This window comes from Sporisorium graminicola, chromosome SGRAM_4 (genome assembly GCF_005498985.1).
Source record: "Sporisorium graminicola strain CBS 10092 chromosome SGRAM_4, whole genome shotgun sequence".
Taxonomy (NCBI): Eukaryota; Fungi; Basidiomycota; class Ustilaginomycetes; order Ustilaginales; family Ustilaginaceae; genus Sporisorium; species Sporisorium graminicola.
The window spans coordinates 698,261-718,687 of record NC_043734.1 but is presented as its reverse complement, the minus strand read 5'-3'; the positions used below and the strand labels follow the sequence as shown (position 1 = coordinate 718,687).

The 20,427-nt window shown below is 55.8% G+C and overlaps 4 protein-coding genes across 4 annotated transcripts; 2 read left to right on the top strand and 2 right to left on the bottom strand.

Moving 5' to 3' along the window:
• Nucleotides 1-237: 237 nt before the first annotated feature.
• Nucleotides 238-5,556, top strand: EX895_004709 (uncharacterized protein; the record flags this gene model as incomplete). The annotated part of the gene is made up of 1 exon (XM_029885303.1): nucleotides 238-5,556. The coding sequence occupies one exon, from the start codon at nucleotides 238-240 to the stop codon at nucleotides 5,554-5,556; it is 5,319 nt and encodes a 1,772-aa protein (XP_029738545.1).
• Nucleotides 5,557-6,509: 953 nt separating this feature from the next.
• On the bottom strand, nucleotides 6,510-9,839 carry EX895_004708 (uncharacterized protein; the record flags this gene model as incomplete). Its single annotated transcript, XM_029885302.1, has 2 exons — nucleotides 6,510-9,574; nucleotides 9,698-9,839. The coding sequence occupies 2 exons, from the start codon at nucleotides 9,837-9,839 to the stop codon at nucleotides 6,510-6,512; spliced, it is 3,207 nt and encodes a 1,068-aa protein (XP_029738544.1).
• A 5,877-nt stretch (nucleotides 9,840-15,716) lies between these two features.
• Nucleotides 15,717-17,588, top strand: EX895_004707 (uncharacterized protein; the record flags this gene model as incomplete). Its single annotated transcript, XM_029885301.1, has 1 exon — nucleotides 15,717-17,588. One exon carries the CDS (start codon nucleotides 15,717-15,719, stop codon nucleotides 17,586-17,588), a length of 1,872 nt encoding a protein of 623 aa, XP_029738543.1.
• Nucleotides 17,589-18,263: 675 nt separating this feature from the next.
• Nucleotides 18,264-19,403, bottom strand: EX895_004706 (uncharacterized protein; the record flags this gene model as incomplete). The annotated part of the gene is made up of 1 exon (XM_029885300.1): nucleotides 18,264-19,403. One exon carries the CDS (start codon nucleotides 19,401-19,403, stop codon nucleotides 18,264-18,266), a length of 1,140 nt encoding a protein of 379 aa, XP_029738542.1.
• Between the last annotated feature and the right edge of the window lie 1,024 nt (nucleotides 19,404-20,427).

Here is a 20,427-nt window from a genome sequence, read left to right as displayed (position 1 = left end):
AGAATGTCACGAACAAGTTGAGACTCAGGGTGTGACTGTTGAAGAAGTTGCTTAATTCAGATTGAGCGCTTGATGCGGGAGCAAGTTTGGCTGAGCTGTCTGTCACCTCGATCCGCACCTTGCTTTCTACCTTCCTACACTCCACGCTTCGTCACCCGCACAAAGATACCACTCCTTTGGATCGTGGACCGAACAATCGCAATCGAGGGGCTCCAGGCACCGTCCCCACTAACCACCATGTCGACTCCACCACTTCATTCGACTCCACCACCTCATTCGGAGAGCTCCCAAGATCAGGGCACTTTGACGTCCATAACGGCTTCCAACTCCCTTCTGGATCTCCTCGCTGGTGCTCCTGGTCGTGTCACTTCTCCCACTGCCTCATCTGCCGCCGCCTCGAATCCACTTGCATCTTCGAACTCCAAGGACTCCGTTTCTCCTACTTCGCCCTCATCCGCACCTGAAAAGGATCCGCAAAGCCTCCCAACCTCGTCCACAACCATGGCTGGCCCTTCGCAGCAGCAACGTTTGCAGGATGTCAATTCCCTCATGCAGCAGTTCATGACTCCCACATCGTCCTTCCCCCCTCCTTCTAGCGGTTCCCAAAGCGCCGACGACAAGGTCTCCAACCAAGCCTCGTTCGGCGACGAGTCGAGGCTGTCGCGACCCGTGCTCCTCAACAAAGCCCTCCAGCTGCCTCCTTCGCCTCCCAGTTCTGTCAGCAGCCTCGCCGGCGCCAAGAATCGTCAGACCTCGTCAGGCTCCCGCTCGCCCATCATCCACACGCCCGCATCTTTTGATGAAGAATTGCCCAAGTCCCATATTGCTTCTCTGCCTGCATTGAATGCATCCGCTCAAGCGGCTTCACCTCCAGCACCCACACCTTCGAACAAGACACCTTTCGACTTTGTTAGTCCGTTCGATATGCTTGCTCAGCGCGATGACGAGCTCACACCGCAGCCAGCCCATGCTCAAGCGCAGCCGGCACTCCCAGAATCGTCGACCCAATATCCTGTTCAGCAGAAAAATGCCTACGAGGCTGCCAACGCAGGTATTGCGAGCTTGCTGCGAAAGCTTTCGGCATCAGCAGTGGCAAACAAGTCTTCACAGCAGTCGAGTCCACCCGTCAAGGCCGCAGCTCCGACCGACAACGTTGTGCGAACAGCATCAGGGAACGACAAGCCCGCTCAGCCATCTGCAGAGCCTTCAACCAGGTCAGCCGGCTCCAGTTCAACACCTACACAATTCCGGAAGCCCCCACCCTACCCTGCCGCGCTCAAGTCTCCAGACAAGCAGCACCATGCTTCTCGTCACGTTGCGGTCCTCAGCCAGAACGATGCTTTCGACGACCCCACATCTTCGGGTCTCTCGGTCCTCTCCCCCTCTCGCTCGTCCAGCGCACCCAGCATCGCCACACTCGACCTCAGCGCTGAGCAACCAGGTGGCCTCTCGAGTTTGCGACACACTAAGGTCGAAACATCGGGCGTGGCCCTCATCCCTTCTCCCTTCCACTTCACCTGCAGCGTATCTGCCGCAGGTCTTCTACCAGCTTCTCGCATCGCCAACTTACGTCACAATGTTGCCTGCTACGCCATGTCCAAGGGCAAGGCGAGGCTCATTCACATCGGCACTGGAGCCAGGCTGCTCGTACAGGCGCCGAGCAAAGGTGCGATCCGCTCGATCGCAGCGTTCCAGTCCACGGAGAACGACGACACCTTCCTCCTCGCTGCACTTGTGGAATCAACGAAGAACGGCTCAGATGAAGGCGTTGTCATTTGGAAGGTACCTTCCTCGTTCGTGCTGGAAGGCAAGGAAAGTCCAGATCCTACTTTACTTCGTCGCATTACTGCCGACCCCGTCAACGGATCTTTTGCTCATCGCTTCACTGCCATCGTCTGGCATCCTACCGAGCCAAAGCTCGCCATCTCTACCAGCGACAGTAGCATCATTCTTGTCGATGTCTCACAGCAGCTTTCATCCTCCTCGCAGGCACATTCGCTCTCCGAGGCGGATGTGCAATCGCAGAGCGAGCTTGTACCTCACGACGAGTCCTTGGCTGCTTTTGCTTTCACTCCCGACGGTTCCATGTTGACTACCGTCTCGACGCCCATGGAGGGTGACCTCTCATGGACTTTGACTTTCAAGTCACTCGGTGGCACTAGAGCCAAATTGACTTTCCCTATCGAGTCGCCACTGCAAGAACCAATGACTGTCAGCCATCTCTCCTTTGCCACCGGCTCAAGCAACGGCAGCAAGGACAAAGTTGGAGACGATGACTCAACGGTCATCCGAGCTGTCGTCGTTGGCTTCAAGTGCAACACCGTCCTTGGTCTTTACGATCTTGGCTCACGCTCGTTCAAGCATGTATGGAAGTTTGAAGTGCCTCCTCACCCGTCTGCTGCTGGTGAAGAACATTTCAATCTCGTTCAGTTTGACACGCAAAGCAGCGCGCTGTTGGTTTGCAACAGCTTCCGCTCATCCATCTTTGCCGTGCCAGTCGAGTTCCAGCCGCTTCCATCGGCAGACGACGACTCGCTTTCAGCTCGACTCGAGAAAGGCCTGCTACCCTGGAGCATTCAGCTGTCGTATCCAATCCACGAGTACGCCTTGCAGGATCCATGCACGTCTTTGACGATCAGCACAAATCCCAAGGAGTCCGCCGAGCCTTCAAGGCTCTTTGTCGCCTTCCCAGAGGGTGTCAGTGTAGTTCAGCTCCGCAATACCGAGCTGGTCCCAGGAGCGGGAGAAGAAGCAACTGTCACAGAGCCTGACAAGCAAGCGTCGAAGCCTGTCCCAGATCAGGTGCAAGCAGTCTCAGCAACAGCATCCGAGCCGACACCCGAACAATCATCCCGGACCGAATCGCTGGCGACTCCAAGCAAATCTAGCAAGAGAAAAGGCAAGAAGCAAAAAGCTGCCGCCGCCAAGGCGCAGGCCGAGGAGGCAGCTTCTAGCAAGGCAAACGAGCCAGAAGCGCCCTTGAAGAGCTCTGAGGCTGCCGTCGAAACTGGCGTTGTGGCTGTACCTGAAAGCCAGCAAAGTCGGCCCGAGGCCCCAGCAACCACGCGCAAGGAAACTACAGCCGCAGCCGCAGCCTCAAAATCGAGCACGTCTCCGACCATCTCTGCTGTTCCCGCGCAGTCGACTGTCCCCGAAGCCACTCTCTCGTCCGGCGCTGTCAACGCAGCTCTTTCGGACATCGTTAGTTCCGCCGTTCACCACGCCATCTCGGCCAACCTCGCTTCGGGCTTCCAGCAATCGATCGAGAACACCATTCCGCAGCAACTTGAGCGGCTCATCACTTCCACGGAGCTCAAGGCCGAGCTCACTCGCAGCATTGCGCATACCATCCTGCCTGCAGTGCAGCGCACCGCCATGGAAGTCGTCAGCCGTGTGCTTGCGCCTCATTTTGAAGACGTCATGATGACGGTCTCTGAACGAGTCGAGCGCGCCATTGTCTCGGAAATCACCAACGTCAGGAAAACGTTGGTCGCAGAGCAAACCGATTCGTTCAACGAGACGGAGAAGGTGGTCAAGGCAATCCAGAGTCAAGTCCGAGACGTACTCGAGCAAGTCAAGGAACTCAACTCTCGTCCAGCTAACAAGGTTGTCGAGCTTCAAAGCCAGGGCGCCTTCAAGTCGAACGGTACGCCTCTCGCCACTGCAGATGAGTTGTCCGAGGTCGAGGCCACACCGGCAGTCACTGCTCGTGATTCGTCCGCATCAAAACCTACCCAGGTTGAGACTAATAGCAAGACCGGCCGCGCTACTCGCAAGGAAGCCTGTCTCGCTCCCGCTCAACTCCCGACCAAGTGCCGCCTGCCTGAACGCGTTGCTGTCATTGGCGCTGGCCCCGTCGGATGCCTTGCTGCTCTTGCTTTTGCTCAGCGTGGTTGCAAGGTTGACATCTTCGAATCGCGACCCGATCCACGCACGCATGAGGCGGTCGCCCGTGCCTCGCAGCGCAGCATCAACCTTGCCCTCTCCACTCGCGGTATCACCGGCCTGCGCAGTGTCAGCCTCGTCGGTCTTGGCAAATTCGCTCACACTGGCGAGGACCTCGCCGATTTGGTCCTGCAGGACTCGGTACCAATGAGGGCTAGGATGATCCATGTGGTCACCAAGCGCGCGACGTGCGACAAAGAGGCCGAGGTCAAGGAACTGAGTCAGCTATACAGTAACAAAGGCGAAAGCATCAATTCGGTGGATCGAGGCAGACTCAACAATATTTTGCTCGACCACGCCCTCATGCACCCCAATGTTGACGTGCACTTCGAGCACAAGCTGCAGACCGTCGACTTTGATCATGATACTCGATCAGCTGCGAAGGGAGGCGCCATAACGGCTACCAAAGGCGTTGCTGCAAAGAAGCTGGCAAGGGGCACAATTGCAAATGGCGGAGAGTCTTCCGGCGACGAACTGACCCGTCGCAGCGGCAAGAAGCAGGCGGCCAGCAAACGTAACGGCGGTCCACAGCAAAGCTCTGCTGGCGCATATGCCTTCGATCGTGTCCGGCTCGACTTTGACGTGCACAGCAACAACCAGCGCATCCCCAAGACATCCAGCACGCAGTATGCCTCGTTTGTCGTCGGCTGCGATGGTGCGCACTCTTCAATTCGCTCCGCCATGGGTAGCCTCATCCGCATGCACTACACGCACAACTACATCGACACTGGCTACGTCGAGCTCTCGATCCCGGCTCGCACTTCGCTATCCTCGGGCTCGCGCATACGCGGCTCCGGGGGAGTCGATGGCAAGCCTGGCGGACATGACGCCTTCCACCTCGACCCCAACCATCTCCATATCTGGCCACGACACTCGTTTATGCTCATCGCGCTGCCCAACTTGGACGGCAGCTTCACCTGCACGCTTTTCGCACCGTTCAAAATGTTTGCTTCGGAGCTCTCGACGCGAGAAGGCATCTTGGCCCTTTTCCGAGAGCATTTCCCAGACGCACTGCCTTTGATCGGAGAGGACAAGCTGATCGAGTGTCTCACCACTCGCCGAGCCAGCGCGTTGGGTAGCGTCCAGTGCGACCCGTACCACTACAAGGACCGAGCTGTTCTGATCGGCGATGCGGCCCATGCAATGCTGCCTTTTTACGGCCAAGGTCTCAACTGTGGATTCGAAGATGTTCGCGTCATGTTTGACATCATCGACGGCAACGAGACGCTGGAAGATGCCCTCGACACGTACACCAAGCAACGTCATCCGGACTTGGTAGCCATCCTGCAGTTGGCAGAACAGAACTACCGCGAGATGGCCCATTCGGTCGTGTCCTGGCCTTACCTGATGCGTAAGAAGCTGGACGGTCTGCTCATGTCCGTTCTGCCTTCTAGCATGTGGAGCAGTCTCTACGCCATGACGACGTTCAGCAACTTACCTTACTCGACCGTGGTCAAGACGGAGAAACGCCAACAGAGCATCATCAGCAATGCTGTGCTGACCACCGTTGTTGGTATCATGGCGAGTGCTGTGGTGGGTGTGTACAGGACCCGAAGTGTTTGGCAGCCTGTGACCCAGAGGTGGATTGATGCGGTTCAACGCAAAGCTTAGTTTCTCTGTAACGAGCTATTTTTAACAAGCACTTAGATGGCCATCAGCAAGCTTATTTCATCATCTCATTCCAAATGAAGTTTGAAGCCCGGTTGAGAATGACCTACAAAGGCCCGGACTCGTCCAGGATCAGCATGGGTCGTCCCACCACTGCATTCGATGTTCTGTCTTCAGCTTGCGCTTGCGCTCTTGCTTGAGCTTCATTTGTTCTCGTCCGCCCTTGCATCCGCTCTCTCAACTCCACGTCTCCTTCCGCCTCCCCTCCTTCTCAAGCTCCCTCTACACCCTGGTCTGAACATCAAATCGACCTCTGCGGCACTTTACAGCTGTACTCAACCAGCAAACAGCGAGCAGTTCGACCACCACCTTTTGCCGCTCCACCACCCACACCTGCAAGCCACAAGCCGTTTCTTGGGCTGCACCTCTTCTCGCCTTCGATCATGCCGAGTCCGTTCACCTATTCCGAGAGCCTTGCCTTGATAACCCTCGCCCCGCCCGGTGCTCCCACTGATGACCCCCGCGATACTGCCGTCACCTCGGAGAACCCCCGCTCACGATGTCCACAGGGAGCCAGCGGTGCTTCCAACGGGATCTCGCCAACAACCAAGCTGCCAACGAAGAGGCTGCCATCGACGACGCAATCGCTCACCTCCAGATGCTGAACATTGTTCCACAGTCGCAGGCGCCTCCCGCTCCCGCTCTGCCGTGAAAGGGTAAGTTAACACAATCGCAGTGCTGGACCCTGCGTTGACAACTTCCATTGCCACGGCAAGACACACCTCACCCTCAGCCGCATCCAGGACTTCACACTTACCTTTCCCAATGCCCGTGCTTCCTCCCTTCCTCACACAACCTCACAATACACGCACACAAACATCCTGAGAATGACGAATCAAACATGAATTGTCCACAACAACAAGCACAAAGACAGAAACCCTCCGTTGTTCCCCCTTTTACTTCTTGATGACCTGGAAACCAACCTCTCCATCCTCGGTCGACATGGCATATACGACAGCCATACCTTCTACAAATGCCATGATAGGCTGCAAGATCAACAGCGCCACCGCGTGCACAGGGATCTGCCACATCTGATACCACTTGTAGCCGTAGTCGAGCTCGGAGAAGAAGAGACCCGAGTAGTAGAGCCAGTAGAAGTTTCCGAAACAGAAACACGAGATGACGTACAACCATCTCGGCGTAGGTCCGGACCACTCGAGGAGCAGCGAGAACGGGATGTTGATCAACGTCGCCACCAGACAGAAGATACCTGCCGTCCAGAGCTTGATGGCGATCTGGGGCAAGAAGAACAAACCGTCGATACCACGGATACCCATGTACCAACGACGACGCTGCTTGATAAAGTCACCCCATCCTTCCGGCGACTGCTCGCGCACCACACCGTGGATACGGCCCAACGTGAACCCTTTAGCCCAGGCCGCCTGCGAAAACTCAAAGTCTTCCGCAAGCGAACCAAAGTCCCAGGTTACCTTGTTCTCGACGTCACCGTTGATCATGAGGAACGAACCATGAACACCAAACACGGGTCGCTTGATAATGTTGCCCTGAAGTGAGAACCTAGCCAGCTCGTCCCCGACACGAATGCAATCGGCGACCGCAAAGAACCAGTTCCTCCAGTATGTCTCCCTCTTACCATTGTAAATGATAATGCCCTGACCAATATGTGCCGTGTTGTAGCGAATAAAGTCAAAGCAGCCACGCAGCGACTCGGCATCCATGGTCGACTCCTCGTCCATGTGCAGCACCCAGTCGTACGGAGTAAGGCCCATGTGCGAACGGAAGTAGTCCAGCGCCTTGGCCTTGTGCTTGGCCTTACCCTGCGGCGACTTGTACGCCTTGGGCGTCATAACGTTGTCCAGATCCGGGTAGTAGTACGGCTCGTCGGTGAGCACAATCGATCGCACCGCAGGATGGTACTTTTCGAGCTTCTTGAGGTGCAAATGCGCACGCCTCGTCGTCTCCGGGTTGGATCCACGCGTGACCGACACAATAAACAGACGGTGAATGTGCTCGCGCACCACGGGCTTCTTCTTGAGCTCCTCGGTGGTCCTGGTAATGTCCGGCGTAGCAAAACCAAGCGTGGTGATGACACAATACGGCAGCGCCAGCGCCCAAAGCAAACGCCAGACAGTCGAGAAATCGGCAAAGCCCTCCAGAATGTAGCTCGACCACGGGTTGAACCACATCCAGATGAACCCAAGCCCCAAGATAATTGCCACCTGCAGAGGAGCCAAAAACGACAGCGCCCTCAGCATCCACCTCGTCCTCACCGCCTGCTCGTCGTCCGAGATATCGGCATCAAACAGCGTCGAGTGCAGCTGGTTCATCTGCAGGCCCACCTCCATCGGGTGCGACGGCGGCGCAGGCGCCTCCACCATCGTCCTCCAGTGGAACATCATCCACACAATATGCTTGGTCTGCGCCCACTTGTTCTTCACCCACCCTGGCGTAGCCCTAGCCACAGCAGGAGGCCCAAACACGACCGCGCGGAACGTGTTGACCGCCGACACGCGCAACGTCTCGACCGTATCCTCGCGGATGATGGTCTTTGCGAACCAGTCGGAGAACAACATGGCCCACTTGTCGAGCGTGTGCGAGATGAGCCAGGCAACCACATAGGCCGAGAAGAACGTGATGAGCCATGTGCTCCACATGTTGCTCCAGAACGTGTACCCACGGTCACGGAAGTGAATCACCAGGTAAGGCATGATACCATAGATGATCGACATCTGGCAGACATAGAACCCAAGCGCAACACGGCCCAGCGCCTTGAACGCCCAGTTACCCACCAGCCACTGAAGCACGACGCTCATCTCGAGCCAGAAGTACAACACCCCGGCCATGATCAGATAACTGGGCATACGACCCGCCGTAAACTCGGTGATGTTGTAGCCCAACACCCCATCGCGGTCCGTAATGCTCTGCAGACCCGTGTCGATCTTGATAAAGATGGGGTTGTAGCAGAACGCCGCGACAAAGAACGCAGCCAGCGCGACCTCGGTGGTCAAAAACGCAATGCGCGACTTCTGGTTGAACTTTTTGATGTAGCCCGACGCCTTGAGATCGGCAGCAATGGCACCCACGGTAAACGGAATGTTCTGGTTGTACGTATATCCCTGGAAAATCAGCAGCAGCGCATACAGCACAAACCGACGCGAGGGCTGAAGGTACATGACAATCGGCAGCAGCATGAGCACCGACAGCATACCCCACAGCTGCGGCACGATCGACCAGAGCATCGACGTGTTGAGCAGCTGCTGCAGGTAGTCGCGGTTGGTAGCCATGCGAAGCAAACCAACGACAATATCACCAACGCTAGTCGAGATCTGCCAGTTGCTTGCAAACGGCGAGGGGTTGTCAAAGTTGACATGGCACCACTGCGGATAGCCGAGGTTCCCGCTCTGCAGCCAACCCTCGGCAATCACAGTCTGGTCAAAAGCGTGTGTACCACACTCGACCTTCTGGATCACCAGCCAGGCACCACCAACAATGAGCAGACGCAGAGCACGGCGGACCATGGCCTCGGGCACAACGCTCCAGATGATAGGACGACCGAGAGCCTTGTTGCGGAAGTACGAAGTCGCGTTCAGACGTCCCGAGAGCATGTAGAAGAGCACCAATCCGATCGGACTTCTGAGGATGCCGACGGGGGTACCGTTCTGAATGGTGCCGGGGTGAGTTGCAACGAACGTGTTGTCGATAAAGTGGCCGTTGAAGACGAGAATCATGGCGATGCCACGCAGACCATCGGCATAGTCGAGGTATCCGTTGGCGGCGGTCTTGGCGGGCTGGTCGGCTCGAGGCTTCTTTTCGTCGCTGATAACACCGGAACCGACGGCGCCCGCCGAGTCCTTGGCCGCCTTGAACTCTGCGAGACTTGCTTTCTTCTCCTCCTCGACCGGGGTTGCGGCAGCCGTTCGGTCGTAGAAATCGGGTGTTTGAGTTCCAGGAGTATATGCCAAAGACGACAACTCGCCATTAGGTGTCAATGTGCTCGAACCTGTCCAAAGCAATGCCATCAACGATTGCAAATCAAACGAAGCGAGTCAGTCTGATTGTTCTCTCGGGCCGGTCTGTGCATGTGATGTTGATATCGCGCTTCGGCGCTTCTTTTGAGACTTACGACTGTGGTAGCTGGGAAAGTGGTTATACGGCATGCGGCCGATGGGTTGAATTTCATCGTCGTTGTCGCTTCCAGACGAGCGCGGACGGTCGCTGGAGCTCTCGCTCTTGCGCTTTTCCTGATGCAGGACAGGCGACGGCATGGTTGCGATTCGTGCGGCTCAGATTCGCAGGCTCGAGCAACGAAAGAGTGTGTGCGCTGAGGCGATGCGCTTGCCAGGATCCCACGACAGAACACCACTACCGGTGAAGCGAGATGCAACGTAGATGGGGTAGCGTAGAAGGGAGAAGGGGGAGTGTGCGCTTCAGAGCTCTCTCGTATGCTCTTTGGTGAAGGCGGTTGGCGGGACTTGGTGGAGGAGGTGATGGTTGATGAAGAGGAGAAGGGGGCCAGTGTGAAGAGGATGATGAGGGCGATCCAAAAAAAACAGTATTGACGATCCTGAGAGGAGAGGGGGGAAGGGTCTAAGACGGATAAAGCTGTGTGACAGGAAACAAGAATGGGCTAGCAACGACGCTGCTGCTACCTGCGATTCTCGGAACAAGTTCATGCGCAGACGGTCGACAGTCACGAACGAACGCTGATCGCTGCTCGCTGCGGGCATGCAGGCAGCAGCAGCAGCGAGAAGCTCCTGTTTAGGCACAGCTGGCATGCCATGGCTAACAAGCCGAACCTCATACCGGGACGGCGGCGGACGAGAAAAAAGTTTTGTTTAGCCTCGCCTAGCTAAACAACCGGAGGTAGCTCTGTGTCTTGTTCACAGTTCGTGGTGAGATTGCCTTGGTTTCAGCAAGCACAACCGGTGGCAATTTCGCCGCATACGTCTGACGAAGCGAGCCACGACATTCGAGTATCGCGGAATTGGCTGTCGGCGAGGGCAAACAGCAAGAGGGAGAGGCGAGAAAACAATTTTAACCTTGTGCTTGCTCTGGGAGAAGGGACCCTGTCGTCGGCACACCATAGGAAAGCGCTGGGGCGGGTATGCAGCTGTTTGGCTTGCAAGGTGGAGAGAGAGTGTAAGAGAGCGCTGTCCCTGCATCGATCAAGACGCACAGCTGACGAGCTAGTGCACCGATGCTCAAACTGAAGCGCAGGAACCAAGAGTTTGACTTGAGGCGAGTTTCGAGGGTTCACAGAGTCGGTTTGCGGTGATGATCACCAAAGGGAAATGCGCGCCGCATAGGTGGACACAACAATGCTGTCGGGCTTGCCGTCAAGCATGGCATGGCAAACTGGCTCAGGACGAAGGACACAGGCTGGTTGGCTTGTCTGCTGCCGCACTGTTATGCGACGCAGCCGCGGTGCTCCGGCACTCGCTGAGGAATTCGGTACTGTACTGTATAAGCAAAAAATAAAAACGACAATTGTTTCCAAGAAGAAGAAGAAAACAAACTAAGAACACCTAAGGAATGTTTTTGCGTACGCTTGCACCGCGATCTTTCGCATCGTCGTTGTCATCCTCCTCCGCGCTGCTAGCTTCAGTGTTTTTGTAATTGCTGTTTGCCGCGCTAGCTTCGCACAGCACATTCGTAATCCCAGCTGTCGTGGTCGAAGCATGAGTGACGAGACCAGAGCTTACGATCGAGTCGGCCTTCCAACTGCTTGTCGAGATCGCTAAGAAAACACCTTGGCTGCCGCCCGCCCGCCCAGTTGCGACCTCGGCAGCGCAAAACAGGAACAATTGAGTCAAAACACAAACGCTCGTCCTCGCGAGACACGTTTGAGCTTCTACAACAGGGGCCGCATGTACTAAGGTTACGAACGACTGAAAAGAACTTCTCTCAGGAACATCGAAGCTGTTATCAGAGACATCCAGAAAAGGGGCTTGTTTGCTAGCCATTGACCGCGATATGTCGCCTCTGAGCGTGCAATCAGTTGACTACAGTCGCAAAGATAGCTGTAGAGCAAGCTGTATCATAGTCGTCGCAGGGCAGCGAGGAGAGGAAAGGGGCTCAGAACCCTCATAGGAGGCAGCGACAGGGGCAGGGAAGATCACCTTGACATCGATCAACAACGTTTTTGCGTCGACTCAAGCTTGACCAAACTTTGCAAAGTTGCCCTGCGCTCTTCGATGGCTGAGTCTGAGAGTACAACTTGGGAAGAAGAAAAAAACTTGGAAAATTCTCCATTATTCCTCAGTACCTTCTATTTTTTTCTTCGCGCCGTCTGCCAGATGGCAGTAGAGCGAAAAGAAGCTTCTCTAGTTCGCCTCTCACAGTATGCGTCTTTCAATCGAGAACCTGCATATTGCCCTGCATCGCGACGGTCGAGACGAACGAGCCTTAGGTTATACTCGCCTCTGCGGATCCGAAGCGGGGTACAGCCGAGGTGCAGTCTAGAGAGAGAGAGAGAGATCGCCGTTTGAATTGATAAGCGAAACAAACATGTGAGATCCGAAGGCAAGGCGACCGTCGATCCGTCCCGTTTTTACCATTGTCGTCGTGGACAGATAAGGTCGTGAGAGGAGGACAAAGGACGGGGGTACAATTTTGCAGCTCAGCACTGGCCACGAGCCGTGGGCGAAGGGCGGAATGGACATTCAAGGTGCAAAGTCGGGTTGTAGAGACGCGGTGTTGGCTGTGGTGTGAAGAGCTTGGATGAGGTCAGGAGCGCCGTTGTACGCGGAGCCTCAATTACCATCTCTGGCGGTCTTGTCGGTGCAGATCAGCCTGCTGCTTGGTCGATCGACGCCGATGCCTTGCGTTTACGGAACTTTCGTTTTTTTTTTTGTTAAGAACCTTTGGGGTCGCAGTTTGAAAACTCATCGGGGCTTGAATCGGCTGTTTGCTTTGCGGTGCGGATTCTTACTCAGCCGTCTTCCACGCAAGCCGGCGCAGCAGCCAGACGCATTCTACGCCCATGCACCACCACACACTCACAATGGGTCGGGTGGATTCTACTTGGATGACGTCCAGCCTCCGTACCTGTCACCGTGTTCCTACACCCGCTCCCGGGCCTGCTTTACCACAGTCGACACGCAAGTAATCGCAGACGTAACATGCTTCTGCGTTAAAGCCTATAGCGCTTCATCGATAGCTGATAGCTGACTGGGTTTAGGCTGGATAGTTCACAGGCACCAGTTGAAGAATTCGAGGGTGTCGAACACAAAATACCATCGCAGGTAAGGGTCACCCTATGTTGTGCAGATATCGTGTGAACAAATTATTTTTCCTCGCCATTCATTTTTTGTTTGCACCGGCTGTGCGTGCGCGCGTCTTTTGCCGACTGCAGCGAGTGGAGCCGGCTTTGAAACTCAGCACAGCGCTGTCTGTCGTCACTGTGCCGTGTCGCTCTGTGCGATAATCAGTACGATCAGCACCAGGGATCTGCAGTTTCAAGAAGCAAACCAAGTGAAACTGAAAACTCATTTGTACCTCTCGCTGGGGGTGAAAATCACCCTCGTTCCTGGCGCGAGGGAAGGGAGCGGGCGGGTTTCTCGGCGCGAGACCACTAGCATTTTGCTCTTTATGCTGCCTGTGCCCCCTTTTTCCACGCCAAGAACTGATCCTCCCGGCGTGAATCTGCACCGATTGGCTGCACACTCAGGCAAGAACGATATTCTTTCTTCCATTCACGCGATTTCGACCGCGCTTACTCTCAGGTCGAAAGCCTCACCTGAAAAGAAGAAGCGAACAAGCTCGGCACTGGGTTGGGGGCAACCAACTCGACGGAGTTCCGCGTCGGATACCTCTGGCGCATCAGCGATCGGGTGTCGGGACAAAGGTTGCAAGCCACGAGCAGACAATCGAAAAGCCACCTCCCAGCCCAAGCCCAAGCCCTAGCTCTAATTCATAGCGTGTGAAGATTAGGCGACCCATATGACCTGACACACGATTGAGGCTTGCTGTGCCGCAGCACTACCGCCTACGGTGTCAGCTGCCGACGGCCGCTCTACAAGCGTGCGTATGGTAAGGCGGCCGTCGGCGACACTCTCTGCTCGCTTTGGTCAGCAGTGGAAGCCGTTACGACATTTCAACGGAGCACAGGGCACACGATCAACTCCGATGTCACAGGGCTCAGCCCGGCCAACCACGGATGAAGTCAATTGGCAAGTAAAAATCTTCCGCGGCTTACAATTCAGGTTCAGCACCAGCCAGCGGCTAGCGACGGTGATACACAAGAGGGATCGATCGTGAGCGACGACCAGCAGTGTCAGCGTGTTCGAAGCTGGCTTGCATCGAAACTGACGGAAACCAACTGGAACGATGAGGCAAAATTGGGGTTAGGGGGGTGGTTTAACCTAGAGCAACTTGCCAAGGCGATCGTCGATGCTTCCAGGGCGGGAGGGACATCGGCTCGGAGCGACCGCTGGTAATTGTCAGCTACTAAGCGAGAGACAGGTGATCTGCAACCTGTTTCGCAGTTCAAAGGGACGAGAAAAAAATTCGCTCTTCCTCGCATTGCGTGGTGGGTGTGGAAGCATCATTTGCACTGAAACGTCGGAAATGCGCGGTTCCTCTCGCGTGTCTTCAAGCTTCTTGCAAGCTTTGCTTCGCGTTTTGCGTCGATTTGGACACCACGTCTGCCAAGGCTGACCGATTAAGCAGACGCAAATGCCTACGTGACTCAAACACAAGAATGTCAGTCATGTCGGATAGCGCCCCCTCCCAAGCCACTTTGCGCCGCCATCTTTGTACCATTGAGAAATATTAGAGATGTCCCAATCCACAAGTCGACGAGCGTATCGGACAGATACGCAGTTGTTGCCGGTCGTTCCTGCACATGCCCCCGTGCTCTCGTCCCCGTGCTCAGCAGAGCGCTTTATTTTGGCGTTATGGTTTGCTCCTCCCGCCGGATGCACCTCGCAGTCAACAAGTCGATACAGTGTCTCACAGAAGCCGTGTTTTGATTCTCACACAGGAAGAAAGGAAGAAGTCCGGTGGGAAGATCTATCGTCTTGCAGTTAGGCTACTTGCAGTTAGACTAAGGACCTCTGGAGAGACGATGCTCGAACATCGAACATGCTCTGTCCTGCACGATGGATGATTCTGCCACTAGGATGCAAATCGACGCTCGAAAAGCGCGGGGGGCAGCGGCTCATTCAGCGCGAAAGCCGCTTTTGGTCAAGTTTCCAGGGTTTCTGAACCGTGCTGAGACAGGGTAACGAACGCAGACCAATGTTGCAGCAGCTTGATTGGCAGGAGCAGTGGTTTGAGATCTTGCCCACCAGCTAGAGCAAAACTTTCGGCGGTCCAACCGCATGACGAGGATGCTGAAAGCAAGTGAGCCGAACGAATGGAAGGCTATTTATTATGTTTGGTTTTTTTTTAAATTGATGCGATGCGCAGCTGGACATCGGCGGGTTTTCCGTTGGGGCCAACCTGGCTTGAGCACTCGAGCGACCACTTGCAGCTTCACATCCGTCTTTTGCGCATTAAGCGAAAGCGGCCCGAGGCACTGTATATCCTCAAGGCACACATTGTTCTTGGCCTGTGTCGCTGACGGACGCAGAATCTATGGAAAGCAGAGGGAAACATAGACAGAGAGAAAGAGAAAGAGAGGGAAAAAAACAAAATTTGTTCGCTTTCCTTGATTTTGTTCGATGTTCCGGCAAACCGCCGTCGAACAGACAGTGCATGTTGATATCCGCAGAAGCAGTAGCAGTAGCAGCAGCAGTAGCAGCAGCGTTCCGCTAAGTGTACTGGAGTTCCGATGTCCGTTTCTCTGCTCCACTTTTCGCTTCGTTTCCCCTGTGCAGAACCCTGCCTGCTGCAACCTGATCGACACTGTTTCGTACCCACTCGTCTCGTGTGAACTTTGCCTGTACGGCTGTTGCTTGCTTGCCTTTTTTTTTAACTGTTCTGTCAAGTACCGGATGATCTGCTGCTCCTCTCCCAGCCTCTCCCCTTGGTCTGCATCCTGAAACGCTCGTCTGCCTCGCTGCTGTTTTTGTTTTTGGTAGTAGTATCATCTCCGTTCCTCACCATCATCCGTTCCTTCCTCTAGATTCCCCCCCCCCCATACTCCAAGGCGATTGCTCTGCACCTTGTAGCATCGCATCGCATCACACACAGAAGCCATGTCCAAGCCGATCCCACAAGCCTGGCACAGAGGCTCCGGGCTCTACGACAGCCCCTCGTACACCCCCAACGAGTTCCCCAACGGCGTCGAGACCCCGATGGCCACCAGCGACAACGAAGATGGCATGGCCTACCTCCGATCCATGAGCTACGTGCACACTTCGGGCCGCTTCAGCTCGTACTCGTCGCTCAACAACAACAACGACGACTCGCGCAGAGGCTCGGCGCACAACACGCTCGTCAATGCATCCGCCGCCGCTACGGACTATGCTTCGTCCGATACAGACTCGCACAAGAACGCCAAGTTTGACTCGGCGGTGCGCAAGAGCCCGCTGCGTGCCAGCAACCCGTGGGAAGCACAGGCCGAGTACGGCGGCATGGTCCCAGAGATGAACCCGGAGGCCGTGCGAAAGATGAAGTACGGCCGGTTGAGGTACATTGACGGACTGCGGTTCGTGGCTGCCATTGTGGTGCTTACTTCGACGGTGATTGGCCACCACACCCAGACGTGGTCGGCGGGGAAGAGCATCTTGTACCCGTTCAACTCGAACTTTGCCCTCACCCTCTTCCTGGCGCTGCAAGGGCGTGCGCTCACGCTGCCATGGCTGGTCAGCCGGAAGGACGCTATTTCGAGCTTCAAGGAGGCCGCTGCCAAGGTCAAGGCGGCCAAAGCGGCCAAGGCGGCTGCGCCCGCCAAGACTCTGGACGAGAAGGCTGCGCCTCCTGCTGCGGTGACGCCCAACAGCGAGACGAGCTCCAAGAACGAGATCAACAAGCCGGACTTCAAGCTGTACGGCATGGCCATGATCTCGAGGCCGTTCCGCTTCCTGCTTCCTGTTCTTTTCGTGACCGGTGTGCAGTACGGCGTCTGCAAGGCGACAGGACTGTACCCGCAGAACCCAAACTTTGAAACGCTCATCGGCCAGCGACCCGGGTGGTGCTTTGCCAACGCAACGCAGTGGATCATCACGGCAACGGACCTGTTCACCTCGGAGGACCGACCCACGGAGCTGCTCAACGCGGCGGGTCCGATATTCTACCTGCCCTGGTTCTTCCAGAACAGCTACTACCTCTATGGCGTCACGATGATCGTGAGCATCCTGCAGCGCGACACGCGTGTGATGTTCTTGATTGTCATGGGACTGCTCAACTGGTGCACGCTTTCGTACCTTGCACCGGCGCTTTTGGGGCTTTTGGTTGCCGAGCTTGATGTGTCGGGCCACTTTGCGAAGGTGCGCAAGCATAGGGCGGTGTGCTGGGGCGTGCAGCTCTTGTGTGCGGTGTTGTTCTTGCTGTTTTTGCTGGTGCCTCAGATTAGGGATCCGGTCAACAGCGGGTTGAGCCACTTGCAGGTGCTTCGGCCCACGACGCGCAACGGGGCCAACATTTACTCGGTGATCAAGTTTACCGATGTCATCTGTGCGACGCTTTTGCTGGTCATGCTCGAGCTGTCGCGCTTCTCGCAGCGTGTGCTCTCGTTGGCGCCTATTTCGATGATGGGTCAGCAGATTGGCGCGGCGATTGTGGCAGTGCATGCGATTGTGCTGTGGTCGATCATGCCCAAGATCTTCCCGATGACGGCGGACAATTCGGTCACGTCTGGTGCGGCGACGAATTTGGCGGGGATCTGGGCGTTGACCTTGATCATCACGTTGGCGCTCTCGACGGTGTTCCGCGTGGCGATCGAGATTCCGAGTGAGTTGCTGGGGCGGGCGACGCTCATCTTTTTCTACGGCCAGGTCGACATGCAGAGCCTCTCGACCGTGTCGCAGAAGCATGTCGAGAAGGCGCGCAACTCGGGCTACTTGATGCCACTGCCGAGTCTGGGCAACCCAATGGCTAAGTTGGGCTTGACCAAGGTGCCTTGGTAGTTGCTTTTCTTCGGGCTCAATGTTGTTTGTTTCACCTTTGTAGCAAGTTGCTTTGTCGTGGTGATTTTCATGGACACTTTCTTTTGTACATGTTGGTATTGAGAGGGTGTGCAGGTGGGTATGAGTGGTGTAGGTGGGTGGGTGTGAGCGTAGGGTAGGATGGGAGAATGAGGCTGGGGATGTGGTGTGTTTGTGCTGTGGTTGCGCGAGCTTGAGGTTGTGCGGTGCTGTGCTGTGCGGCACGGCCATGATACACGACTAACAGCGATCGTTTCCGCGTTACCTTACTGCAAGTTGCGTCGCACAGATCTTTGTCCGCAACTGGATCCTTCTGTTCAGCCTCACTCGGTCGCACACACTCGCAGTCAAGAGACACCAGAGCAAGAAGAAAGATAACCGAAGGTCCATTTCCGCGTGCAAGGCAGGAAACTAGTAGCACAATGTACGGAGCAAGAGTAGACAAGCGAGAAGAAAACGAAGGAAGTGGCGAATCCCCATAACGAAGTTTGAGCGAGGGTGGTGGTGGTGCGAAGCTTTAAGACGTGCGAGCCGTTCCAGGGTTAACTGCAAATTGCGGGAGCGGCCGAAGTGTTCTAGCCAACCAGAACGGAACAGGCGAGGAGGTGTACAAAGCAAGCACGAAGGAAAGGGAAGAAACGAAAGAATGTGCTTGCTCTAGAGGTACGACAGAGCGGAGACGGCAGCGAGTGCAGTGACAGCCAGACCGGCGAACGAGACGCGGTTGACCTTGGCGCCGGAACTAGGGCCCCTCAACGATGAAGGCAAGCTGGATGGGGCAGCGTTGCTGGATGTAGCAGTGGCAGCGGATGCAACCGACACAGCCGACGCGGACGCCTGTGCGTTCTGCACCACGGGGAACAAATCCTGTGCATACTGGTTCGGGAAGGTCGAGTTGTTGGGGTCCAAGATCCTGAAATCGCCACCGACGCCGTTGGACAACACGTCGGTCTTGCGCAGCGCATTGTACCACGTGATGCTCTCCAGGTTGGGCAGCGCCGACTTGACCTGGTCCGAAGCGAGCACCTGGAGCCAGGCGATTCGGTCCTGGAGGCTGGCATCCTGCGCATGGGTGCCCGCCTCGGCAATGACGAAAGGCACGCTGCTTGACGAGTACTTGTCGTGGAACGGCTTGACGGTCTGAATGTAGTTGGCTGCTGTCGCGAAGTTGTTGGCAGAGGGATAGAAATCGACACCAATCATCTGGACAGTCGAGTTAAAGTTGTCCGGCAGGTACGTCTCGTACACGGACAAGTTGGCGGCGTTGGGACAGTACCACATCTTGACCGCGGGAGCGATCGTCTTGCAGGCAGCGCTCACTTGCGCCCAAGCCGTCTTGAACGCGGACACGCCATTGTCGTTGCCAGGAGCATACTCGCCCGTGGTGACATAGTAGTTGACCTCGTGTGCAAACCTCAATCGCACCTCGACGCCGGCATCGGTGAACTTCTTCATCACGGTACACACCGCCGTGGCCTGCGAGTTGTCCGTCTGCGTGTATCCGCCCCACGAGCCAACCGGCATGATGCTCGCCTCGAGAATCGCGCCAGAAGCGTAGATGTCCGGTGCACTGGCCAAAAGCTTGGAACCGCGGTAGATCGTGCCGTAAGTGGTCTGGTCGTAGAATCCATAGGCGTACGACTGGCCGCGACCGGCGAGCAGGCCGTTGATGCCGACCATGGTCTGCACGTTGCCACCGTCCGAGCCGACGTCTGGAATAAAACCGATGGGCATGCCATTGAGCTTGATCGGGTCAGAGACCGCGCGGGCCTTGAGCGACATGGCGATGTTGGGCATGTTGAGGGTATACGTGTGCGCTTGTGTCGATGGACTCCAGTTTGATGTTTTTGGCGACCGCCTTTATTCTAGCTCGAACGAGTAAAGACCCGCGCAAGTGCTTATAGCTTGAGGGTGAGGGGAGATCGACGGAGGCGTAGGATAACGTAGGGAAAAGAAAAGGAGCGAGGCAATGCCGAGTAGGAAGAGGAGGAGGAGGAAGGGCAAGTGTCGAAGAAGCGTGTGAGGGTTAGACTTAGGGTCTGTTTCCGGATCGACAAAACCCTTGGGAAAGGTCAGCGGCCAGGGAGTACACAACCGACCTTACAAAAGGGGACGGAAGGAGAAATGCGGCACGAGAGCGAGCATCAGATCAGGGTTCAGTTGTACAGTAGGGCAAGGGAACGGGAAAAACATGCCAATTGAGGTGGGAGGCGGCAGTCAGGCAAGGCAAGGCAACCAACGACCAAATCGACCTGAGTGAGACACAAAACACGAGACATGGCGGCGCTTAGAGAGCAAGCTTTTTTCTTTCTTTTTCCCTTGAAACAATAAGACGATCTACATTGAGTCGTGAGTCTAGCACAAAGACGGGGGTGTGTTCTGCCATGATCTTCCAAGGCTGACGATCTGCACCAGCGTGGCGTTCGTAGTCCTCTTTCCAGCTCTCAAGCTCACACTCAGCATCTGGCAGTCGCGCACAAGCTCTGGACAGCGGCCAAAAGTCCCAATCAACCAACCACAGGCATCTCAGCCCGAGCGCAAAGACGTTGCAGGCGGGCTGTCTTTGCTCTCTTTGCTCGTAAGACCATTGCAAGTTCGAGTGGCAGCGACGGCAGAGAGGGGAAGCATAGCCTTGATGACCGAAAAGCAAAGACCAGGTGCTACAGTGCTGCATTTGAGCGTGCAACGAACACGGGCCTATTTGTCTTTTTAGTCAGAATCGCTTCGAGCGGCAGCCACACGCTGGCTTCGGTTTTCTCTCTCCGCGCTGGTGCGAATGCGTTCCTCATCCTCCATTAATTGGAGAAAGAAAGAAAAAAAC